We start from the raw sequence: 27,028 nt of genomic DNA on the forward strand, positions 1-27,028 counted from the left end.
AGAAACCCCAGAGCCCAGGGAATGCCTTAGGTAACCAGGAAGGCACAAGATAAGCTGCTCTTATTTTGTCTCGCTTCTGAAATTCTGATAGAGAGAAAAGGTAGAGCACTGACATTACCACCTCATCTAAAAATCCAAGACGCCCCCTTCCGCTTTTCTCATGAAGGGCTCGGCCACAGGAATCCGGGGTGCAGGGACGCAGCAGGCGCCTCTCGTCAGGGCTAAGAGCCTGGGGGGGCGCTGGCTGTCTCTGCCTCCTTGATAACCAAGTCCATGCCTGCGCCTCAGCTTCCGCACACGTGACACGCACTTATCTCACTGGTGCCTGAGGACAGCGCCTACCTCCTAGGCTGACTGTGAGGATGCTCGGATGCTACAAAGCCTGGCACACAGTGAGGACTCGGCGAGAGTGACCTGCTGCTACCATGCACGCCCTGTGTGTCGGAGGGCCTTGAAGCCACGAGGGCTCCCAGAACAATCTCATCTTGTGATTGACCAGAGATTGACCCACCACCGTTCAACACGAAGAAAGCAACATGCAAAACGAGCAGATGCTAAGGAACGTCTCGCTCTGCAGAAACCACGGCAATCCTGGGCAGGAGCAGAGGCGGACGCCCCCTTTCACTTCAAATTCTAACACACACTGACACAGGGCTCCATCAGCTGTGAAAAGCTGAAGAGCTCTGCTGGCCAGGAAAGAGGGCTGGGGCTCTGTCACACAGCCTCTGGTCCCCCAGCTGGCCCTCGTGAGATCACCCGCCAAACGTCTGTCCAGCAGGCAAAGCAAGAGAGAAAGACGGACAGCTGTCCTACTTGCTGTATGAAATACCACACAAAATGCTCCATAAAATACAGCACAAGTTGTCATTCCTCCCTGATAACTGGCCAAAAGACAGATCCGATTTCCTTTGCCAAGCTTTCAATTTTTGCTTTCATGAAAGCAGCAGAAATATAATGTGCTTTGTAGCCCATCTTCATTGTTTTGACTTACTCATTTTAAATTGAAGTATAGTTGATTTACAATGCTGTGTTGGTTTCAAGCGTACACCAACGTTTTACATATATATACATGTATATCTAAATTCTTTGTATATTCTTTTTCCAATTTCTTCCTTTATAAGTTATTATAAAACCTTGAGTAGAGCTCCCTGTGCTATACAGTAGGTCCTTGTTGGTTGTCGATTTTATATATGAAAGTTAAAGTGCTAGTCGCTCAGTCGTGGCTGACTCTTTGTGACCCCATGGACTGTAGCCCACCAGGCTCCTCTGTCCATCGAATTCTCCATGAAGTCTGGAGCAGGTTGCCATGCCCGATCAAGGGATCAAACCCAGGCTCCTGCATTGCAGGCAGATTCTTTACTGTTAGAGCGACGCAGGAAGCCACATTTTATATACAGAAGTACGTATGTGTCAGTCCCAAACTCCTAACTTATCCCTCCATGCCCCTCATTGTTTTTTTTAAAAGCATTTAAAATTCACAAAGCTCCTTTTGAAAAACCAATCTCCACCTCTCCTTTTCCTAATTAGACCCAATAAAAACGTAAGAGTAAGCATTACTAGACAAGCCATATTGAAAAACATCATCCAAGCCTTGAAAATCCAAATCAAGACCAAATCAATCAGAGCATTTAATTCAAGTGAATTTTGTATTTCCTCCCAAGGGACTGATAGAATGTACTGACAGAATGTTCAAGTATTTTTAGAGTTTGGGGGAAGACATAAAATTTGCATACAGCCTTTAACCAAAATTAGTGTGTTCTCCAAGCCACGCTTTTCAGATTAAGAGTATTATAGTTTTACTAGCTATTTCTTTTTGGGAGTGCAAGTCCTCAAGGAGACACTTTTCTAGCTGAGTGTAATCCAGTAAATTAAAAGAAGAAAAGGCTGCGAAGTGAATTCCCTACTTCTGTCGCCTGGTGTGGACAGCTGCGGGACACTATGAAACTCTTCAGTTGTCTGATGTTTGGTCTCAACCCGTCAGAGGGCAGAGGCACTGGAAACAGATGTAAACTCCCAACACACATGCGTGGTGCTCAGCCGCTCAGTCGTGTCTGACTCTCTGCGACCCCACGGACTCTAGCCCGCCAGACTCCTCTGTCCATGGGATTCTCCAGGCAAGAGTACTGGAGTGGGTTGCCATGCCCTCCTCCAGGGGATCCTCCTAATCCAGGCACTGAACCTGGGTCTCCTGCACTGCAGGCAGATTCTTTACTGCCTGAGCCCCCAGGGCAGCCGCCCAAACACACGCGCCCCCCGCAGGGGCATTATACCGTAGGCCCCTTCCCCCGCCCCTCCTCCATCCAACACACACCCAAACACCTGGTGATGCTTGAGCACCCGCCCTCAGGGGCCTTACCTGTCGTTCTTCTTGATCAAGATGGCCCTGAAGATGTGCTCAAGGGGCGTCTTCTCCCGCTCGGGGGTCGGCTGCACGAAGGGGTGCAGGGCCGCCAGTGAGAAGCCCTGCTGGTACAGCTCCAGCAGCTGGGCAGGCAGGTCACGGAGGGAGGCCAGCCTCACGGCTGAGGCCCGCGGGAGCTCAGCTGGGAGAGAGAGAAGGGGAGGCGCATCAGAGACCCACCGACCCGGCCACCACGCCCTGCCCACGACCCGCGCCACTCGGCGCAGGAGAAAACCTCCAGGTCACCTCCCACTCAAGAGCCTGTCCCCTTCTCAACTACTGTCTTCAGGGAAACCTACAAACAACTGGTTAATTTCCAACTCATCCATAGGCACTGACGAGCAGATGGTCTCAATCTAGAGCCTTACTCCTTGGAGGAAAAGCTATGACCAACCTAGACAGCATAATAAAAAGCAGAGACATTTCTTTGCCAACAAAGGTCCATCTAGTCAAAGCTATGGTTTTTCTAGTAGTCACATATGGATGTGAGAGTTGGACTACAAAGAAAGCTGAGCGCCGAAGAATTGATGCTTTTGAACTGTGGCGTTGGAGAAGACTCTTGAGAGTCCCTTGGACTGCAAGGAAATCCAACCAGTCCATCCTAAAGGAGATCAGTCCTGAATATTCATTGGAAGGACTGATGCTGAAGCTGAAACTCCAATACTTTGGCCACCTGATGCGAAGAGCTGACTTACTGGGAAAGATTGAGGGCAGGAGGAGAAGGGGACGACAGAGGATGAGATGGCTGGATGGCATCACCGACTCAACGGACATGAGTGTGAGTAAACTCCAGGATGGACTTGGTGATGGACAGGGAGGCCTGGCATGCTGCAGTCCACGGGGTCGCAAAGAGTCAGACACGACTGAGAGGCTGAACTGAACTGAACTGAATCTAGGGCCAAACTTCCCAGAGATCATACTGGAAAAATCACTTCCACCCCCTCAAAAGATAAGAGGGAAGGAAAAGAAGGAGGAGGAGGATCAGGAGACGATGACAGCTGCACACAAATCTAAACTGCTGTGCAGCAAAAAGCAGCAGCAAAACAAAGTCCAAGACAAACTGGACCAACACTGATAAGCCACTTAGGACAAAGAGGTTATTTCCTTAGTGTGCAAAACAAACAATAAAAAAAAGAAAGAAAAGAAAAATGGGCAAAATAGATGAACAGGTAACTGTCTAAAAAGCATAAAAAGGTAATCACTATTTGAAAGGACACTCAAATTAACTCGATTAGAGTTCTGCATATCACAATAAATAAACGTTTTTCGCCTACTGAATGATTTTAAAATCTTTTGGAGAAGGGCAGACAACATTCACAAGTTAACAGATTCGAGTGAAAAGTGTACATTCCTGCCCCATCCCCCACGTCTTAGTCTTTTTCCCTATAGGCAATCAATACTATCCATTTTTTTGTACACATGTTAACAATTGCTAAATTTGTACACAAGTAAATAAGTTTACATTTCTCATTTTTTTACACAAATGGTAGAATAATGTTTATAACCCAATTTTATATCCATTTTTATCAACTGTGCTCAGTCACTCAGTCGTGTCTGACTCTTTGTGACCCCAAGGGCTGTAACCCGCCAGGCTCCTCTGTCCATGGGATTCTCCAGGCAAGAACACTAGAGTGGGTTGCCACGCCCTCCTCCAGGGGATCTTCCCCACCCAGGGAGCAGACCCACGTCTCCTGCGTCTCCTGCTTCGGCAGGTGGGTCCCTGACCACTGGTGCCACCTGGGAGGCCCATTTCTTTCCCCACGCCCTGGCTACTGTCACAGTGAAAAGATGATTCCTAGGAGGTGGTAATTCATAGTTCTCTTGTTATGTAATTTGTACTTTTTTCATATTAAACATTTCACGTTTAAATGCTACTTATGTTGTCTTTTCTGTTAATTCATAATTTTTGCCTAGTTGTCAACTGGGTTATTGATCTGTTGGTTTGTAATTCTTCATATATTAGGAAATCCAGTTCTTATTTGTGATAATGCAAATACCTCTCAATTCGTTTGTCTTTTGACTTTGCATAACATGAGTTTTCCATGAAAAATGTTTTTTAAATGAAGTTGAACTTGTCAATCTCACCTTCAGTAACTTCTAAGTCTAGATTATAGCACAAACCCGCATTAGAATCTATGGATCTATAGGTCTAATCTAATGGATCACAGGTATAAACTTAAATATACTTAGGAATATAATACATGATAAAGACCACATCTCAAATCAGTGAGAAAAAGTGGACAAACTGGGGGTGGATGGGAAGTGTTGAATTCACATTTCATAAATTCCCAATGGAACCAAGATTCACGTGTAAAAAATGAAATATTGCTATAGGAATTCAGCAGAGAATTGTTTTATAACACAGGTTTGTTCTATGATCTAAACTTAGAAGCTACTGAAGGCAAGATTGACAGATTCAACTTATTTAAAAAAAATTCTTCATGGCAAAACTCATGTTATGCATATAAATATTATACAGGTTTTAAAGTGTTTATATTATGTTTTAAAATCTGGTCATGCTATTTTCTGAATCTTCCTATCTTCCTATCTTCTGAATCTTTCTGTTTATTTGTTTTTCTGAGTGGTCTTTAAAATAAGTTCATTAAATTACCCCTCAAAAAAATCTTGTTGCTATTTTTATCAGATCATGTTCACATTATAGCTGAGAATGGATTTTCTTCTTTTTACTCATTTTTAATTGAAATATAGTTAATTTACAATATTGTGTTAGTTTCAGGTGTACAGAAAAGTGATTCAGTTATACATATCTCAATATATCTATTCTTTTTCAAATTCCGTTTCATTATAGGTTATTACAAGATCCTGAATATGGTTCCCTGTACTGCACAGTAGGTCCCTGTTGATAGTAGTTTGATATATTAGTCTCCAATTCCTAACTTATCACTCTCCCCTCAGACTATCTGATTTTCTTTTTAATCCATAGGAATTGGAAATTGAAGCCAAACAATACTTTAGAGAAACTTAAGAATGTCAACACCCCGAGAATGGATATTTTCATCGTGCCACAAGTTTCCACCCAAGAACATGGCATGACTTTCATTTATTCAAGACTTTTCGGGGTCCCTCAGATGCATATTATAATTTTTTTCACGTAGCTACTGCACACTTATGAAGTCTCTTCCTAGTTATTTTATATTTTATTGCTATTTGAATAGATTCTTTTCTCCTTTTACTTCTATGATACTCATCGTGGGCAAGAACGTTGGGGCAACAGTCTCGCTCGTCGTGGCTGACAGGGGAGAACCTTTGCGGAGGGTCGTGTGGTGTTTGCCTTCAGTCTTAAAAGTGCATTCACCCTGCATCCAACAGCCTCACCACTGGGTATTATGCCTACGCTGGACACACAGATGTGTCTCAAGATACATGCGCAAAGATGCTCACCATGGGATTACTGCCAACACCAAGAGGCGAAGGGCTCCTCACTGTAGGGCAAGCTCAACACTGGGACACCCCAGTGATGAATCCTATGAACGGTTAAGAGGATTACACGCTAATGAAAACGTGTCCGAGACCTACGACTAAGTTAAGAGTCAGGGGGTCTAGCAGTACTCATCACAGGATACTAACATATAAAGAAAATGGAAGAAGAGAGAGACATGAGCGAAATTCTCTTTTCTGGAAGAAATCACAAAAACATCGATATTGGAGAGACTGGAGAAGGGAGCGGAGGGTGGAAAGGTAGATTTTACTTTATTATGTACTTTCAACACTATTACCGTCAACAGTAATCGTTTGGGTGGAGCTTAGGAGACATTTTAATTTTTTTCTTTATAAATAAAAATATTTAAAAATTTTATGTATTTAAAAAAATAATGTGTTACTTTAAAAACAAGCTAAAGATGCAATCTAAGGGTACTTAAGAATGTACTTAAAGTCAGACACTATAACTCTCATTCCACACATCACACACAAAATTTATAGGAAAAGAAAATCTATAGCAGTGTTTTATTCTAAAGCAAATGACCAGCATCCTGGAGAAATTGCCATGATAACACCGACAAAGATAAGGCTGATGGAGAAAGCTGGAAAGCATGCAATGTTTCCCTTTAAGAGTAGTTCTAGATAAGGTGTCAGATTTATAAAAAAAACAGAACAAAACAAAACTTGAAGGTAAGTCTGGAAAGAGCGTACTCCCAGGCACAGAAACGCAGCAGGCCAGGGGTGCTGCTGCCCTGGACCCTGGCTTCGGAGCAGGGTTCCTCTACGCCTGCCCCTCTGGGCACCAGCAGAGTCACTACAAACGGAGACTCTCGGGCACCACCCCAGACCTACTGCATCAGAACTGGAGCCATATACATCTTCCCTGGTGGCTCAGATGGTGAGGAATCCTCCTGCAATGCAGGAGGCCTGGCTTCCATCCCTGGGTTGGGAAGATCTCCTGGAGAAGGGGATGGCTACCCACTCCAGTATTTTTGCTTGGAAAATTCATGGACACAGAAGCCTGGTGGGCTACAGTCCATGGGGTTGCAAAGAGCTGGATACGACTGAGTCCCTAACTCAGTGACTCAGGGGTTGCAAAGAGCTGGGCTCACTGAGTGACTAACACTTTCACTTTTTTTCCCATGTATTCACAACCCCTCCAGGAGATTAAAGCCTAAGTCCAATACTTTGCCCACCTGATGCGAAGAGTTGACTCACTGGAAAAGACACTGACGCTGGGAAAGACTGAAGGCAAAAGGAGAAGGGGGCAGCAGAGGATGAGATGGTTGGAAGGCATCACCGACTCAGCGGACGTGAATTTGAGCAAACTCCAGGAGATAGTGTAGGACAGAGGAGCCTGGTGTGCTGCAGTCCATGGGGTTGCAAAGAGTCAGACACGACTCAGTTACTGAACAACAGGAGTAATTTTCTAGATAGTTTCCTTTGGTCTTCCTCCACTGGGCAGGGGACCTTTGGATCTAAGGGCACACACCCACCTTGACCCACGCTCCAACCCCACACAGCCGAGACCCTGGCGGTCCCTGCCCTGGAAGCCCCAGGCCCACCGTGGGCCCTGCACAGACCCCCTCCCCAATCCCCGGGCACCCCAGGCACAGGGCAGCATAGAAACTAGCAGAGAGCAGGTGAGGAGACACTGCTGCAGGTGCAAAATTCAAGGGTCACCAAAACGCAGCAACCAGGACAAATCAATGTTGAATGCAATATGCTGAAAGTGAAAATGAACACCCGAAGCCCACAATGAACGCACTATCAGAAATGTTAATAAAGATAGGATCAGTGTTATCGATTTTCCTTTTGCCTCAAGCTCCAGTACAGCTCGACACGGTACTGCTCCGGATCTCCTCTTTTTAAAACATGTTGCCTTGCTTGCCTCACCCGAGTGCCAGCCCAGTCCAGCATCTCTTGCACTCTTGTCTGGGGCCCTGCAAACAACGGGAGTGGGCCTGTGTAAAGGGAACCAGGGGCGGGTCTCCCCCGCTGTCAGATGACGAAGCAACTGAAGTGTGTGTGTGGCACAGACACTGGGCGTTTCATTTAAAAACCTGAATGGACTTTTGGCAGGAGTAAGCCTTCCTGGAGGGCAGCACCTTGGAAGAAGTCATGTTGGACTCTCTGCGACCCCATGCACAGTAGCCCGCCAGGCTCCTCCGTCCATGGGATCCTCCAGGCAAGAACACTGGAGTGGGTTGCCATTCCCTCCTCCAAAGGGATCTTCCCAACCCAGGAATCGAACCAGGGTCTCCTACATTGCAGGCAGATTCTTTACCTTCTGAGCCACCTTTCTGGAGGGTAATTTTATAATATCCATCAAACCTAAAAATACCATACAGCATGGAGACCACCCTCCTCTTTGATGAAACTGTACATAAAGAGCATCTGTGAGTCATCAAAGATGAGACCTTCAAGTAAGTCTCTACAGGTTGGTATTTGATAAATGTTTCAAGTATCTTAGACTCTTTCTGCAATGATAAAATAAGCCTGTACCAAAATTTTGATCATTTGTATGTGTTTCCTCTTACACATCATCCTATAATTAAAACAATAAAATAAAAGCAGTCAATGCATTTTTTTTTTTTTTTTTTTTTTTTTTTAGTCAATGCATTTAGAAGCCTTGGGATTCTAGGATCAGCTACGCTCCTGACTGGCCTCAACCCCAGACATGTGAATGGTCAGTTTCTGCACATAAAATGGAGATTACTTCCATCACAGAGTTGATGTAGGAATCACACGGGATGACGCATGTGTAATCGATGAGGCTCCAAACGGCCGAGCCTGGTGGTGCGGGGAATGGTGGACCGAGAGCCGGGGCCCGGCTGGCCGCAGACGCTGAGGACCGAGAGCCGGGGCCTGGCTGGCCGCAGACGCTGAGGACCGAGAGCCGGGGCCCGGCTGGCCACAGACGCTGAGGACCGAGAGCTGGGGCCTGGGCCTGGCTGGCCGCAGATGCTGAGGACCGAGAGCTGGGGCCTGGGCCTGGCTGGCCGCAGACGCTGAGGACCGAGAGCTGGCCCCTGGGCCTGGCTGGCCGCAGACGCTGAGGACCGAGAGCTGGCCCCGGGGCCTGGCTGGCCGCAGACGCCGAGGACGGATCAGCCCTGAACCTCCCCAACCCCCCGCACCCCTTCACCTCCACCCCGCCAGTCAGGGCACTAAAAATATTAGTCAATCAACCACGTTACGGCTAAATGCTTCCTGAATAAAACATAACATCTTTAAAATTTTTATCTCCAAATCTAAAGATGCATTTCCTGTCAAAACTCAAGGGATTTTATGGCTTTAATTTTTGGTATGTGTGCTGTCAAAGTAAGTTGATCTTCATGGTTAAAAAAACAAATAAAAATGAATCTCAACCATCTTATGGCAATTAAAAAAAAAAGGCCCCTATTGTAAATATGATTAAAGGCCTTAATTCCATGTTTCTTTTTGAACCTTAACCTTAAAAAAAAAGAGCCCTGTTCTTGTAAAGTGACCAATTCCCCAATATTATTACTGGGAAAACAAACGAAAGAATGACTTATGTGTTTGGAACATACCAAAAGTGGCCTCTTGGTCTATTTTCCCCACCCCTCCCATCAGAATAACCTCTCCACTATTTTTGTTTTGTAATATTTGCCTGATTTTGTCTACAAATTACATAACCTTGGGTGATTCATGTAATTCCCACCCTGTCTCTTGGGTCCCTTCTTTTGAAAGCGAAGACCCCTGACAGGCCATTCCAAAGGAGCATCCAACTTTCAAATGCGACGATGTTAATATTTCGATCTGGAGACTAAGGTATAAGTTTCTAACTAGAAAGGGACATTGGAGAATAGAATAAATATTTCCAGCGTGAACTGAAAGGGTCCTCCCAACCAGAGTCAAAAGAAGCAACAATCACACGGCAGGCAGGCTGGTGGAGAGACGGAAAGGCGGGGGAAAGAACCTGTCGCTGGCGTGGCCGGGCGAGACTCCCCGGCTGAAGGGCTTCCCCACTGGCTGCTGGCTAAGGGTCCATGGGCCCATGCAGGGGACACGGGTTCCATCCCTGCTCTGGGAAGATCCCCCACGCCTCAGAGCAACTAGGCCCGCATGCCCCAACTACCGAGCCTGCGCCCTCCAGCCTGGGAGCTACGACCACTGAAACCCAAGCACCCCAGAGCCGGCTCTGCAACACACCGAGTCACGCAACCAGAAGCCACGCATCACAACTCCAGAGGAGCCCTGCTCGCCACCCCTGGAGGAGGACCACGCACAGCCACGGAGACTCAGCACAGCCCAACATACACAGACGCACTTATTCAAAAACCACACTGCTGAAGGAGAGAGCCCGATTGGACTGTCTTGGCCAGCGTGACTCTCCAGGCTAGGGCTCGGCACCCACTCGAAGGTCACACTTTCCTCTCCACTTTCTCAACTGTCCTGTCTCACAGACTTCACCAACAGTGTTCGGAATGCAAGCCGGGGTCCCATGCTCTGGGAGCCGCCTCCATCCCAAGTGGGTACTCGTCCCGCCGCCGTGCAAAGCCCCAGTTCTCCAGCCCGAGCAGAGGCTGGGTCTCATCCCGTGACCTGTACTGGGCCTGGGACAGACCGCAAGGCCAGGATCTGAGGCCCCAGGGTCCGATGGATAGGGTAAGCAAGACAGAGAGCCAGGGACGGACAAGGCGGTGGAAGCCCCACCTCACCAGGAGAGCGGCACCCTCTCCTCCCAGTCAGATTATTACTGAGGGGCTCGGGGGGCCCAGTGGTGCCAGAACTTCTAGTTCTTACCCCCCAAAACTCACAGTTCTTGACCCTCGTAGAAACTCTCCTAATCCTCAGCTTTGCCAAGTCAGTCCCACTTCATTTCAACCCCACATGGGCTCCCTGGTGGCTCCTACAATGCAGGAGACCCAGGTTCAATTCCTGGGTTGGGAAGATCTCCTGGAGAGGGAGATGGCTGCTCACTCCAGTATTCCTGCCTGGAGAATCCCATGGATAGAGGAGCCTGGTGAGCTACAGGCCATGGGGTCACACAGTCAAGACACGACTCACCCGGTGGGCTGCAGAGTCTGGCTGGGGCATTCCATAAGTGTGGGAGGACAGACGCCCCCCGCCTCCTTCTCATCCCAGACGGTGACACTGCCGAGGGGTGACCACCAGTCGGGCGCTGACGTGCTTCCTCGGTGCCCTCTCCCGTCATCGCAACGCATCCACGTCTGCAAGGTTACACCCACAGGCACTGGAAGCAGGCCTCTGCTTGCTTCCTGTCTCTTGCTTACCTGACTACTGCAGGTGCCTAGTACAGTGAAATCATATGACAGTTGTCCTTTTGTGATTGACTTATCTTGTTTAGCACAGTTTCGTCAAAGTTCACCCATGCTGCAGCATGTATCAGGACTGCTTTCTTTTTGAAGGCTGCATAATAGTCCATCGTGTGTGTATGTCACACTTTTGAAGATCAGAGTTAGCTGATCTACAATGTCGTGTTAGTGTTGGCTGTACAGCAAGGCAATGCCGATATATACATACCCACACACACACACACACACACACACACATTCTTTTTCATATTCTTTCCTCTTACATTTAAGTACTCTTGCCTGGAAAATCCCATGGATGGAGGAGCCTGGCAGGCTACAGTCCATGGGGTCGCAAAGAGTCGGACACGACTGAGCAACTTCACTTTTCTCTTATAGGTTATTACAAAGTATTGAGTATACTTCCCTGTGCTATATAGGAGGTCCTTGTTGGTAAGCTATTTTATATGTAGTAGTGTGTATATGTTAATCCCCAGTTCCTCCCTTTTCTATACTGATGGAGATATGAACAAAGAGGTTAGGACCACATAACTACATTTCAAATCCCTTGGAAATCTTTGCTTTGTCCTCATTCAATTACCAATAACAGGCTTTTTTAAAAAAATCAACACGCAGAAAGCACTGCTGGAAAGGTATTTCGGGTAACACGAGAGTCCAAAGGTCTTTTGAAATAAGTGTTTTGCTCTTCAGTGTTTAGAAAATAATTCCGTATGAATAAATAAACCATTATTCCTGGAGGTTTTATTTTTTTTTTTAAAGAAAGGAATGAAACAGGGGGAAAAGCATAATCCACAAAACCACATATTTCTTAACACTCCTGGGATAAAGTAGATTGCTTTTGCTATGACTATGTTTGTTTAACAAAAACATTCTGCAGCCCCGTTGACTCCCTGGAAATGAGGCCTTTCAGACATCTGCAGAGGAGCCAAAGTGATGTTGCTGCTGCTTCAAATTTCCTTATGGGGAAGGAAAGATCCCCTGGAGGAGGACGGCCACCCATTCCAGTGTTCTGGCCTGGAGAATCCCATGGACAGAGGAGCCTGGCAGGCTACAGTCCATGGGTCGCAGAGTCGGACCAGACTGAAGCAACTTAGTGCACACAAACACACCAGCTTCCACACCAGAAAGAAAGCTCATGCACGACGACCAGTGACCTCACATCTCACCCACGTCCCTGCAGCAGGCCAGCTATGCCCAGCTGCAACAGCCCCCATGTTCGTGCCCAGCAATCGTTTCTGCTTTAGCCTGATTACTCAAAGTCCGACCCTGCTTTTCTAATTATATCCACTAACGGATCTGTCAATACCAGGAGCCCAACACGAGAGACAGACACCATCTCCCGGGGGTCAGCGCCTGCTCAGGTGAAGCTGATAACGATACTGTTCAACCAAATCCTTTTTTTTCCCTCTAAGTCCCTTGAAGGCCACCATTTCTATAACCTCAATCTGCCTGGCTTTGCCGTAGATCCAATTCAGCAAAACACAGAAGTCAATCATTGCTCGATGTGGGGTTTTTTACTGTATAAGTGAAAAAAAGGAATTTGAGCTTTAAAATAAGGTTTGCAGCCCATGTCTTTGGTATCATTTCTAAATCTGGGGCATAAAACTTCCATCTTAGGGTCTTCAAATTCAAATTTTTGTCAACTTTTTATCAACAAATTCATGTTTCTGAAACAAAACAAAACAGAAAGAAACACACACACATCCAGACTCAAGAGACCACACCATTAAAACACTATGTATTCTTTTATATTCTGTTAATTGGACTGAAATTCACTTAACATAAAGTCAATCATTTAAAGTGAGTCAGTCAGGGGCATTTAAATACATTTACAATGTTCTTTGGAAGGAATTATGCTGAAGCTGAAACTCCAGTACTCTGGCCACCTCATGCGAAGAGTTGACTCAATGGAAAAGACTCTTGATGCTGGGACGGATTGGGGGCAGGAGGAGAAGGGGATGGCAGAGGATGAGATGGCTGGATGGCATCGATTCGATGGACGTGAGTTTGGGTGAACTCCGGGAGTTGGTGACGGACAGGGAGGCCTGGCGTGCTGCGATCCATGGGGTCGCAGAGAGTTGGACACGACTGAGCGACTGAACTGAACTGAACTGACTGACAATGTTATAGGACCCTCACCTGTCTCTAGTTCTGAAATGAGGCAACTGCAAATCCATTAAGCGCTTATTCAGCATTCCTCTCTCCCCTGCCCCCAGGCAATCAGCAACCTGCTTTCATAAAACACAATTCTTAACACCTTAACTCCATCACAGATAAACTCAAGAGGGAAATCTCAGTAGGACTAAAAGCACTTCCTCAAGCTTCCACGAACCTAGGATTCTACAGGTCAGCCAGCAATAACTGACGAAACAACCCATGCTCATCAAATGAGTCCTGAGATGGGGGTCGCCAGTCCACAGTGGCTATGAATCCCCCGTGCAGGAGACATGGGCTCGACCCCTGGTCCGGGAGGATCCCACAGCCCGCGGAGCAGCCTGGGTGGGAGGGGGTTTGCGGGAGAATGGACACATGTGTACGGACGGCTGAGTCCCTTTGCTGTTCACCTAAACACCGTTAATCGCCTACACTCTAACATAAATAAATAATTAAAACAAAACAATACCAGGCACTGTGAAGCTCAGATTTCACAGTGGGGTACTCAAATATTAAAAGCAACCAGCTAGAAACTGAACCCAGAGTATTAATAAAATATTTCACACGCGTAAATGTACTCTTTATAGAGAAGACACGAAGGATTACCAAGTCTTCAAACTTTTAACCAAACTCATTCACACCAGACCCAAAAACAGCTTAGCGTGAGTCAGAAGGGAACCTGATTATCAGTATTTTATGCCCTTTTTCCTAATTGAGCGTGATAGCTCTCTAGCTGACACTCCTGGAAGTTCTCTTTTGATTCTGAGACTACAATAAACTGATTGCATCAAAGACCAGCCTCTAATGAATATGTACAAACAATATGGAAATGAAACTATTTAGAATGTAAATGAGACCCTATATGGATTTCTACGATAAAAGTCTCAAGACCTGGTATAAAAGTAATCAGCACATAAAAGCTTCAAGGCTGAAAATGTGGCTGGTCTGAGTTAAGTGTGCCACACGTGTAAAGTGTACGTGAGATTTCAATGACTTAGCATGGAAATAAGAATGCAAGATACCTAGGCTAAGAAGTTTTTTTCTTTTTTTTATATTGCTAACACACTGAAATGACAATATTTGGAATATATGAGGATTAAATAAAATGTATTGAAGTGCATCTCACCTGTTTCTACCTGTTTTACATGTGGCTACTGGAAAATGTAAACTTATATATGGAGCTCACGTACGAGCTGGATGACACTGCTTTTATCATTACTTATTAATCATTTGCTTAACATTTATCACTGCTTTTAATTATACAAATTATTCATTTAATCTTTTTCTGTCCTTCCCAATAAATAAGTTCTGCCAGGCAAGATTCCAGGCTGGGTTTGTTCGCCAACAAGCTGGCCAATCCCGAGTGCCTGGAGAAGGCTCATTAACAATCATCGCTAAATGAAGAATTCCTCCATTGACCCATACGGCCACCACCCACGTCATGACCACACTAGAACTTTTTCTGCCAAAGGAAGGCCAATGCAAACGGCCACCTGCAGCCACTCAAGGGGATAAACTCGGAGGTGCCGCACAGTCTGGGCTCCAAGTAAATTAGCCAAGATGATACCAAGAGGACATGAGTTTGAGCAAACTCCGGGAGACCTGGCGTGCTGCAGCTCACGGGATCCCAAAGAGTCAGACACGGCTGATGGACTGAACCACCACAAGCTCGATGACAGAACCCGTGATGAGTCCTCAAAAACCATCACCCAGGGTAAGACCCAGAGGAAGTTTATTATTTTCTCCATCATGGTAAAGTATACATAAAAACTTAACACTGTAACCATATCTCAGCGTACATTTCAACAGTTCTAAGCACACTAACACTGCTGCATAACCATCACTGCCAGGCCTCTCCAGGAAACCTTCTCCTAACCAACGGTGCCAGCTGCGGCTGCCCCTCAACCCTGCCCTCAGCCACCCAAGCAGAGAGGACCGAGCCTCCATCCCCCCAGCCCTGCTTCCTCTGCCCCCTCCGGCAGGAGCAGGAGATACAAGAGCAGCAAGGAGGAAAAACCAGCTGCTCTGACTCACAGGAATTCCCAAACATGAAAATCCGCCACTGGAAAAGAATCAAAGGTTGAGGCGACAACAGAAGCAAAGGAAGAAAGCAAGAATTTCACTTTGCAGACGTGGCCGGAAGACGGCCCCAAGACTAAGCATCTTAACCGCAAGCAGTATAAAATGGGGGGAAAAGAAATTTCCCAAAACCCACAGCGCCCCGAGGGCGTAAGTGCACTTCAGTTTGGCATTTACATGGGACAGAAGAGCGTATTACTATTTCTTTTTATCCTGAGTCATTACCATAATGGGCCTCCACTCTATAACAGGGTTTTACATTAATATGTCAATAAAGTCTTTACTTAGGAGAGTTTTTTTTCCCCTTACATTTCAGAATATAATAATATAAAATAATACACTATGGAAACTGTCAAAAAGCATAAAAATTCACCATGCACACAGACCAGTTTTAAGAGTTTATGACAGTTAGGGACCTCCCTGGTGGTCCAGTGGTTAAGGCTTCACACTTCCAGTACAGGGGACGTGCGTCTGATCCCTGGTTAGGGAACTAAGATCCCACATGCCACAGGGCAAAAGATAAAAAAAAAATCAATACGCTAATGGTGAACTTTCCTACAAATGGTGCCAGAACAACAGACTCTCCGTACAGAAATGTCTAAAATTCAGTCACTCCACAAATAAAGTTGTAGAGTCATTCCTGGAATAGTCGGATTCATAGAGACAGGAAGTAAATGATGCTTTCCAGGGTTTGGGGAAGGGAAGATGGGGAACTGGTGTTTAATAGATATAGGATTTCAGTGGAGGAAGATGGATGGTGGTGACAGTTGCCCAACAATTTGAATGTACTTAAGGCCGCTGTACTGCACGCTGAAAAATACAAGAAAGGCCTAAGTTTTATGTTATGTGTGTGCGTTACCCAAACTTCCCTGGGGGCTCAGACGGTGAAGTGTCTGCCTGCAACGTGGGAGACCTGGGTTCAATCCAGGGGTCGGGAAGATCCCCTGGAGAAGGAAAGGGCAACCCACTCCAGTATTCTTGCCTGGAGAATCCCATGGACTGAGGAGCCAGGCGGGCTACAGTCCATGGGGTCGCAAAGAGTCAGACACAAACGAGCAAGTTCACATTCACTTTACCAAAATTTGAAAAAAATAGGATGTCAGTACTTCAATCATGAAAAAAAGAAGAGTTTATGACAGAATAAATCCCATTCTCTGCAGGCTTAGTACCACGTCTACCCTCAAAGGAAGCCCACTCGTGGTTTCAAAGGCATGGTTCCCAGACACACCAGCGATGCAGACCAGTGGGCCCCCTCTCCCTGCTGTAGCGGAGACACGTATTCAGTGACACAGTCAATGAGCCATTTGCAAGACTTACCAAAAGTTCCACATATTGTGAATGCATTTTAATAAATAAAATTATGTGTATGACATCACAAAAGATTCAACAGCACTCAAATGAGGATAGGACCAGACAGCTCTCAAGCTCTAAAAAAGGCTTCACACCTGCATTTTCAGCTTTGCATGAACAATTACTGCGTTCATGTGCAAACTCCCAAATTGATGCATGGAAATAGAAAATCGTACACATGGGCTCCACTCACCAATTTGCATGCAAAATTGTCCTCAGCAATCTCTGGTTCATTTTTTGCCATGTAAGACATGGGCTGGGGGCGGTCAATGATGCCTCAGGAGACTGATTTTAGGAGGCATTTTGGTTCCCACTACTGAAAAAGGGGGTCCCTGATGCTGTCTGGGTCTACACACGCATATAAAATCCTTCCCAGCTGCCTTCTCACGCATTTCAGTGGAAGAGTGGAAAAGCCTGAGAATGAGATTAAGTAGAATAATGGGTAACGGATATAGAACAAGTAATAGAACAAAGAAGAAACATGGTAAAAAAAAAACCATGTTTTCACCCAGAAAGATGCCATCTATCAATGACAGTCTGCACGAGAAGAGAAAGATGGATATTAACCAGGCAGGAAAAGGACTCCTCTGATTCAGCCAACGATATTTACTGAAATGGACCACCAGGAAGCGTGGCCTTTGAGACTGCCAGTGAGGCCCTGACAGGCATCTAAGTGCTCATAATGCATCTGAAAGTTTTTTCTAACGTTCCTTCCCTTCCTTACCGCTTCCCTTTTTCACTTGACATGCAGCTGGTGTGAACTGAGATACGCTGGGAGTGTGAGAAATACACACGATTTCAAAGACTTTGTGGAAAAAAGAAGAATGTAAAATATTTCAGAGTGTTTTACTGATCACATGTTAAGCTGATGATATTACAATTGATTTACCTGTTTTAATTATTTTTAATGTCGCTACTAGAAAATTTTAAAATAGATTCACGGCTCATCTTATATTTCTATCGGACAAGGTCTGTTCTAGAACCTTTTGTTTTAAATTTAGTTACTTAAATTTTTTATTTTAAACATTTCAATCCAAAAAACATTATCCCTCCTCTATTTTTAAATTAGATCCATGGCTCACATGATATTTCTATTGGATAGATTTGTTCTAGAACCTTTTGTTTTAAATTATTTAAGCTGATTTCAGTAAAAAAAAAAAAAAAACAAACATGATCCCTTCTCTGCTTTTATTAAGCTGCCAATTTAGCTCCTGACTAAGCATCCTTTAGCCACAGGCATCAGTACAGACACTTCTCTTCCAAAAATAAACCTGTAACACGCAGAAATGGGGCAAAGCTGCTGAAATATGTGCAGTGTGGGATCAGTGAGTCATCTGTCTTCAAGTACGTTAAATCTTTTCTTCTTACTCGTTGTCACCACTCCAAACTGGAGGGGAAAAGCAAAACTTCTTACAGTTTTCACATCTGATAGTGAAAGTAGCTCAGTCATGTCCGACTCTGCGATTCCGTGGGATTCTCCAGGCCAGAACACTGGAGTGGGCAGCCTTTCCTTTTCTCCAGGGGATCGTCCCAACTCAGGGATTGAACCCAGGTCTCCTGTATTGCAGGCAGATTCTTTACCAGCTGAGCCACAAGGGAAGCCCCAGAATGCTGGAGTGGGTAGCCTATCCCTTCTCCAGCGGATCTTCCCAACCCAGGAATCGATCCAGGGTCTCCTGCATTGCAGAAGCGTTCTTCACCAACTGAGCTGTCAGGGAAGCCCTCACACCTGATGTTTGGTCCCTGAGCCCTTAAATATCCGCTCTTGGAGAATTCCTAGTAACACCATCACACCAGCTCCTAAGGTATTTACCTCTCTGGAGCAAGTGGGTTCACAACCTTTTTCGGCCCCTACCCTGTCTGCAGCCCCAAACACCCTCCTGAGTCTCACCCCGCCAGGCAGCGATCCTCAAACTGAGCATCTCGCCTGCAGAACAGCACTGCTCTTGCAAAACTTTAAATAGCCTCGGAGGCCGCCAGCCAGCCAGCATCCCGGCTGAGATTATTCACGTCAGAAACATCAATAGACCCTCCAGTTTGTTTTGTTAAGTCTGTGGAAGTGCCCTGGATTGGATTTTTCTGGGTGATTTATGTTACATTGCACAAACGTGAATTCTGTCTCACGCACTTAACACGTCGCTGCGGTCACACTCCTATTTAACAGAGCCGGCTCCCTTCCTGGGCTTCCCTGTCTGGCTCCTTTGGGGTGGGATGAGAACTTCATGATGTCCAGTTCCCACACCCCAGTAAGAAGGGAGTATCGTTAGTACTTTGTTATCACTACAGATCAAGGTCTTAACTCTAAACAATGGAGGCAGAAAGAGAGCAGGAACCTGGAACTGAATTACAGAGGGGAAGGCTGGTGGCATCTCCAAGCTGGCGAAGGCAGAGACGGGTGGGCTAGTGACCAAGGATGCACTTGGATGGTTCGGTGGAAAGACCCGTGGTGTGTATGCAGCCCAGGCGTCTTTGACAGTCCTGATTCTGCTGCTAGCTCTGTGTCCACAGCCAGATCCCTGAAGACACCATGGAACGGTCTGTAAAGCAAAGGGAACTGTGGTCTGGGCAATTAGGGCAACTTCATGGTGGTGCTAGTGGTACAGAACTGTCTACCAATGCAGGAGAAGGAAGAGCCCCCGGAGGACGGTGCGGCCACCCGCTCCTGTGTTCCTGCCTGGAAAATCCTATGGGCAGGGGAGGGCTCCAGTCCATGGCGTCGCCAAAGAGTCGGACACAGCAGCAACTAAGCAACAGCAGCGTATACACACACGTGAAAGATGAGTCCCTGGACAAGCCAAGGCTCTTGATTTACTGACCAATTATGGTCTCAACAGTCACAATGAGGGAGTGGCCAAACCATTCAGTAAGACAGGGAACAGAAAATACCCCGCGGAGAGCGACAGCTGTGAGTGAGGAGCTCAGCTCAAGTCAGGCTGCGGACAAGTCAGCTGCCATCTGGCCAGCCTGCGGCCTGTCCTTCCGCAGCACTGACATCCTTTCCCTCTACTTTTCACACTACTTTTAACCTGCTTTTCTGAGAACAGTTGCAAAGGATTTTTTTAGCTGAAAGAGTCCTTAAAGACGATGATGATGACGAGACAATGACAGAAGTGATTTCAGAAATAACGCTAACAAGGACGGTAACAATAATACTCACTTCCTCTAACAACGATGGTAACAATGATACCCACTTCCTCTGAACATACATTTCATGCCAGACATCGTCTCCTGTGTTTTACACGAATCCTCCTTAATGAGAGATGCAGTATTACCATCTCCACTTTAAAAATGAGAAGACTCTGGATCGGAGAGGCTGAGTAACTTTCCCAAGGTGGTACCGCTGGTGAGTGGTGGCCTCAGATTCACTCAGGCATTCAGAGCCAAAGCCTTTAACCTCGACACTCTGCAGTTTCTCTAACCGCCCAAGCCACCCCTCATTTTACAGATCGTAACATCGTGCCCCCATGGTATTAAACAACGGGCTGCAGACACAGCTGGCAGCAGAATCAAGACTCTGCGAGGCCCCTGGACTACACACCACGGCTCCTTCCACTACACCACAGAAGTGAAGCTGGCACAGCCGATCAGAACAAAAGACTCCCAGAAACCGACGGGCACCGTCTCCTTGCTTCTGCACAACTGTGGCCTCCCTTCCCAGGCTCCGGAGTTTGTTTCTGATCCACCAATAGCCAACTGCTTGGATCAGGGTTTTCCTTGAAAGGCTGAGCACAACAAAGCCTTTCCTTGAAATGCAACATTGATTTCTTCCATGAATTTGGCAGGGTAATCACGATGGGGGTGGGGGGGAGTACAGCCTGGATGTGTGCACCACGTTCAGAGCCAGGAAATCTACAATTTGGGAACCAGAAAAATAAGAATAGCTACCTAGTGCTTATAAATAACCATTAGAAACCAGACTTGCCTCATTTCGGGGTATGGCAAGCAAAAATAAAGCAACTGTTTATAAGCAAATCCAGTTTGCAAAGTTAAATTTCCACAAAGACATTTATAGAGTGAGAACTGATTCAGGTGAGGAAATGCAAATAACACACTGCTGACCTTCTCCGCGTCCCTGGACTCCTGCCCACAGTGCAGAAGGCGGGGGCACAGGGCAAAGGTCACGGCCAGGAAGTGGCAGGCGCCTTGGTGGACCTCCACAAAGAGTTTGACCCGTATCTGGTTTGAGCATCCCCAGGTACTGGGGGGGACAGGACAGGTGGCTCTGGAACAACGTTTCTTCATTCACCTCTACTCTCCTTGTGTCATTATTAACACGTTCCCAAACACCCATGTTCAAATATCTTTACAGGCTCAAGATTTGATAGGAGTCCCCAAACTGCCCTAGGCATCAGTCTGACCATTCACAGTCCGGCCTATGCCTGTCTCCTCACGTCGCTCATGCAATAGCTGAAAACTGATCACGCTGTTTTCTTCTGAGTTTCTCTAGTTGATAGTAAGCTTAGAATCTTTATATATAATGTACAATTACATATGTCTGACTCTTCAGTTAACAATCCTGCTGCCCAGTTTTCTATAGCTCAGCTTATCTTTTTCTTACTGATTTGCAGTAAGATTTTGTCTATGATGGGTTGTTGTTCTTATTCAGTTGCTAAGTTGTATCTGACTCTTTGTGACCCCATGGACTGTAACATACCAGGCTCCTCTTTCTTCCACTATCTCCCAGAGTTTGCTCAAATCCAGGTCCACTGAATCTCTATCCAACCATCTCATCCTCTGTCGCCCCCTTCTCCTCCCACCTTCAATCTTTCCCAACATCAGGGTCTTTTCCAATGAGTCAGCTCTTCGCATCAGGTGGCCAAAGTACTGGAGCTTCAGCTTCAGCATTAGTCCTTCCAATGAATATTCAGGGTTGATTTCTTTAGGATGGACTGGTTTATTCTCCTTGCAGTCCAAGCAACTCTCAAGAGCCTTCAGCACCAATTCGAAAGCATCAATTCTTCAGCACTCAGCCTTCTTTATGATCCAACCTCTCACATCTGTACATGACTACTGGGAAAACCATAGCTTTGACTAGATGGACCTTAGTTGGCAAAGGTCTCTGCTTTCTAAGATGGATACTGGTCCTTTGTCTGATATGCATCTGGGCATAGCTCATTTCACTATGCTTCACAGACTCTACGCTTTTCACAAATTGAAGGTTTGTGGCAACGCCGTCTTGTCAGACAATAGTTAGCCCTTTTTTGGCAATAAAGTTTGTTTTTTTTGTCTTGTTTTGTTTTTGCTGCGTTTTGCAGCTTGCAGGATCTTAGTTCCCCAACCAGGGATCTAACCAGGGCCTATGGCAGTGAAAACTTTAAGTCTTAACCACTGTACCGCCAGGGAATTCTCAGCAATAAAGTACTTTTTAATTAAGAAAATAATAGCAAATGAAGCAACTGACAAACAACTAATCTCAAAAATATACAAGCAACTCCTACAGCTCAACTCCAGAAAAATAAATGACCCAGTCAAAAAATGGGCCAAAGAACTAAATAGACATTTCTCCAAAGAAGACATACAGATGGCTAACAAACACATGAAAAGATGCTCAACATCACTCATTATCAAAGAAATGCAAATCAAAACCACTATGAGGTACCATTTCACACCAGTCAGAATGGCTGCGATCCAAAAGTCTACAAGCAATAAATGCTGGAGAGGGTGTGGAGAAAAGGGAACTCTCTTACACTGTTGGTGGGAATGCAAACTAGTACAGCCACTATGAAGAACAGTGTGGAGATTCCTTAAAAAACTGGATATAGAACTGCCTTATGATCCAGCAATCCAACTGCTGGGCATACACACTGAGGAAACCAAAATTGAAAGAGACACGTGTACCCCAATGTTCATCGCAGCACTGTTTATAATAGCCAGGACATGGAAGCAACCTAGATATCCATCAGCAGATGAATGGATAAGAAAGCTGTGGTACATATACACAATGGAGTATTACTCAGCCATTAAAAAGAATACATTTGAATCAGTTCTAATGAGGTGGATGAAACTGGAACCTATTATACAGAGTGAAGTAAGCCAGAAAGAAAAACACCAATACAGTATACTAACGCATATATATGGAATTTAGAAAGATGGTAACAATAACCCTGTGTACGAGACAGCAAAAGAGACACTGATGTATAGATCAGTCTTATGGACTCTGTGGGAGAGGGAGAGGGTGGGGAGATTTGGGAGAATGGCATTGAAACATGTATAATATCATGTATGAAACGAGTCACCAGTCCAGGTTCGATGCACGATACTGGATGCTTGGGGCTGGTGCACTGGGATGATCCAGAGGGAGGGTATGGGGAGGGAGGAGGCAGGAGGGTTCAGGATGGGGAACACAGGTATACCTGTGGCGGATTCATTTTGATATTTGGCAAAACTAATACAATATTGTAAAGTTTAAAAATAAAATAAAATTTAAAAAAAATAAAAAAAGAAAAGAAATGTATATTGTTTTTAAATATAATGCTTTTTGCACAATTAACAGACTATAGTATAGTATAACGGAGAAGGCGATGGCACCCCACTCCAGTACTCTTGCCTGGAAAATCCCATGGACAGAGGAGCCTGGTAGGCTGCAGTCCATGGGGTCGCTAGGAGTCGGACACAACTGAGCGACTTCACTTTCACTTTTCACTTTCATGCGTTGGAGAAAGAAATGGCAACCCACTCCAGTGTTCTTGCCTGGAGAATCCCAGGGACTGGGGAGCCTGGTGGGCCGCCGTCTATGGGGTCTCACAGAGTCAGACACGACTGAAGCGACTTGGCAGCGGCAGCAGCAGCAGTATAGTGTAATCATAACTTTTGTACACACTGGGAAAACAAAGCATTTGTGTGACTTGCTTTACTCTGACCCTCGCTTTACTGTGGTGTCTGGAACTGAACTGCAGTATCTCTGAGGTGGGCTTGTACTGCAATTTTGTTTGTCTGTTTTTTTACGTAGAAGTTTTAAAAGCATATGTGATCCAAACTTCTAGAACTTTGAGGCTTCTGGCTTACGTGCATCCTTTCTAAATCCAAAGCCTGGGCTCATATAAAACTCCATTTATAGTTAAAGTGGCACGACTGACCCCTAAGATAAGTGAGTGCTTTGAACTGGGTTTCCACTATGGTGCCAGGCAGTGCTTGGCCCCCAGAACAGTCCTGCACACGTGCGCTGAGGGCCAGGAGTAGAGTGTGTCTGAGCAGGGTCCAGAGCCCCGTAGGAGGATGAATTAGACATCCAGGAGCCCTCTTTCTCCTAAAGCTACTGAGATAACCTTTCTTATCTATCAGGTCAACTCTATTCAACTTTAGATTGCAGATTCCTTGTGTTAATAATGCCTAATAAAATATCTTTCTTGACAATTCATAAAACACACATGCTTTTGGAACTTTAGAGTTCTAACTCTAAAAGACTGGTTTTGCAAAAGGGGAAACTGAGGTTTCTCCCCCCAGGGCCCCATCAGTCGTGTCCGACTCTTTGCGACCCCGTGGACCGTAGCCCACCAGGCTCCTCCGTCCACGCGATTCTCCAGGCAAGAATACTGGAGTGGGTTGCCATTTCCTTCTCCAGGAGAGAGTTACAGCAGAGTCAAGGTCTCCAATACCCGCAGGGCCACCGCTGCCCGTGTCCCCGTGACGCCCGCCCCCAGCCGGCCAGGAGGAATTACACAGCCGAAGCAAGCCGCATCCGTGCTGTGGCTGCAAGCACCCTTACCTTCCTGACGATTCCACGTGGCCACACTCCTAAGTCTCCACCTGAAGCTGGTTCTGAAAAATCCCCCTGGCAAACCGCACGGGGGATGGAAACTCACCATGTTCAAAACAAACCCGTTCACGACCCCCGCGCCTGCCCTGCGTCCTGCACCTCCGCACGGTTTGCAACATCACAGCCAAGGGAGATACGGCCCGAAACCGGAAATGACACGGCAGCTGCCTCGGCCTCTAACTCTTCCCTGCATCCAGCCGGCCGCCGTCCCCTGCCAAGCCTCCTGTGAACCCTCCGTTATGAGGCTCCCTCCTCTGCACGGCCCCACCTCAGCTTTCCTGACCTCCAGGCTGCCTCCAGGCTGCCCTCCACCTACACTGCCTACACTAACAATCCGGGTAAAGCACAGGCTGGCACAGCGCCCCAAACCCCCAGCCCCACGCTTCGGTCCAGTGGTTCTCAGGAGGGATGGTTGTCTCCAAGGGAACATTATGGAGACGGGGGTACTATCAGTTATCACAGGGGTGGGGGACTCATCACCACTTCGGGGGCCAGCAGGACGGCTCCAATGCACAGGGTAGACACTAAGAACTCTCCTGATCGCCACACAATTTTTGAAAATCCTACTGGACAGTCTTATTTTTTTTTAAATAATAACCTGGAGTATGTGCTTTATTCTTTTGTACCTCAAAAATATACATTGATAAAAATTTATTTCTATTTAATTTTTATTGGAGTATAGTTGCTTTACAATGTTGTGCTGGTTTCTGCTACACAGGAAAGTGTATGAGTTATATGTGCACATACATCCCCTCTTTTTGGGGGTCTCCTTCCCATTTAGGTCACCACAGAGCACGGAGGAGAGCTCCCTGAGCCCTACAGTGGGTTCTGGTTACTGACCTGCTCTGTACACAGGAGTGTGTGCATGTCACTCCCCGCCTCCCAACTCCCCGCACCGCTACTCCTGCTTTGGTGTTCTTACGTTTCTCCTCTGTCTGTGTCTCTATTTCTGTTCTGCAGATAAGGTCGTCTATACTATTGGACATTCTTTGTAGAGGAACAGCCTGGCTCTAATTATTGAAGCCTAGAAGTTCACTCCGCTTTGCATATAAACAAAAGTAAAGTGTGCACAGTTTACGGTACACTGAACCTTCCAGGAAGGTAGTCCTGAGTACAAGCGTGGAAGTGAAAGTCGCTCAGTCGAGTCCAACTCTTCGCAACCCCGTGGACTGTCTGTGGAATTCTCCCAGACCAGAATACTGGAGTGGGTAGCCTTTCCCTTCTCCAGGGGATCTTCCCAGCCCAGGGATCGAACCCAGGCCTCCTGCATTGTGGGCAAATTCCTTACCAGCTGAGCCACCAAGGAAGCTCAAGAATCCTGGAGTGGGTAGCCTATCCCTTCTCCAGGAGATCTTCCTGACCCAGGGATCGAACCCAGGTCTCCCACATTGCAGGCAACTTCTTTACCAGCTAAGCTGTCAGGGACACTGCCTCCTGGGTGGTCAAGGCCTATTCCCCAGCAGAATCGCCCCGGGGGTGGGGTAGATCCCCAGGTCCCACCCCAAGCACCGGGTCAGAGCTGCATCTCAACAGCTTAGGCCACTGGCTTCCCTGGCTCCCTCTGCTCGAGAAGGATTCTTTATGAGGCTTCAGGAGTCGTGTTCTGGAAAGGACTGTGGGGCCAAGACTGAGCTCACAGGAAACAGCTCCTGGTCGATGGGTGATGTCTATGTGGTGGCAGAACGCGAATCCATGCAGGCGGACAAGGCCCTGCTTCCCGCCCTTCCCCTCCCCAGTTCCCTGTCTGCCCCGAGAATCCTCCGGGCCCTCACGGCTCTTTCTAGAAGACGCTTCCTCAGCCTCCCCCATGGCTGTCTCCCTCCAGACACCAGCTGGAGCACCCGCAGCTTCTCGGGCGTCTCTGAAAGCGGCCGGGACCTCATCTTGCCCATTTGGTCCCTCTCTAACCGGCTCTCCTCTGCCCAGCTAATAACCAGAACTCAACAAGTACTCAGCAGACAAACATGATGAATCAGGACCCAGCGAGCACAGAGTCCATCACTGCGAAGGACAGATGGGTAAAACCGCCTCTTCCTCTGCAGCACGCCGCCTCCCGAGACCCTGGGCCTCCAGGGATGAGGCAAGACTGCCTGACAAACCAAGGCTGCTGGGCACAGTTCTGCCTCCAGGACCACCTCGTCTGGGCGAGTGATGGAGCCCCCAGGCGGGGACCGGGTACCACCAGGCTTGGGGAGCAGGCGCAGAAGCGTCCACGGGAGCCACCCCTGTGGCTTGGTTTGGTTTGGCTCCGTTTGGTCACCCAGGTTTGCTCGGCTGCGGAGGGGCCATGAGGCGAACTTGCCCTGTGATGACTTCCTGCGACTCTCACTTGCAGGAGTGATGTTATTTTTAGGGGGCGGGGGACGCCAAAGAGGCTTATTTGGCAAACGAACACCATTTGGTCGCCTGAGCTCTGCGTGCGGGTGTGAAGGTCCTCACACTAGAAGCTAGTGGTTTTCAAATCCACCGGAAAGAGTCTCCATACACAGGTCAGGGGCAGGAAAATAAAAACCCCAGGATGACAAGCATGCAAATTAACCCTGGAAC

The 27,028-nt window shown here is 46.8% G+C and overlaps 1 protein-coding gene across 3 annotated transcripts in view; it reads right to left on the reverse strand.

Annotated features, from left to right (window-relative positions):
• The window catches only part of RFTN1 (raftlin, lipid raft linker 1), a 227,134-nt gene that overhangs the window by 136,240 nt on the left and 63,866 nt on the right, over positions 1 to 27,028 (reverse strand). For all 3 annotated transcript variants that reach the window (XM_061425251.1, XM_061425241.1, XM_061425259.1), the window contains one exon: positions 2,357 to 2,543. In XM_061425251.1, coding sequence (XP_061281235.1) covers positions 2,357 to 2,543 — 187 coding nt within the window. The remainder of the gene's footprint in view (positions 1 to 2,356; positions 2,544 to 27,028) is intronic.

Source organism: Bos javanicus, chromosome 1 (assembly GCF_032452875.1).
Source record: "Bos javanicus breed banteng chromosome 1, ARS-OSU_banteng_1.0, whole genome shotgun sequence".
NCBI lineage: Eukaryota > Metazoa > Chordata > Mammalia > Artiodactyla > Bovidae > Bos > Bos javanicus.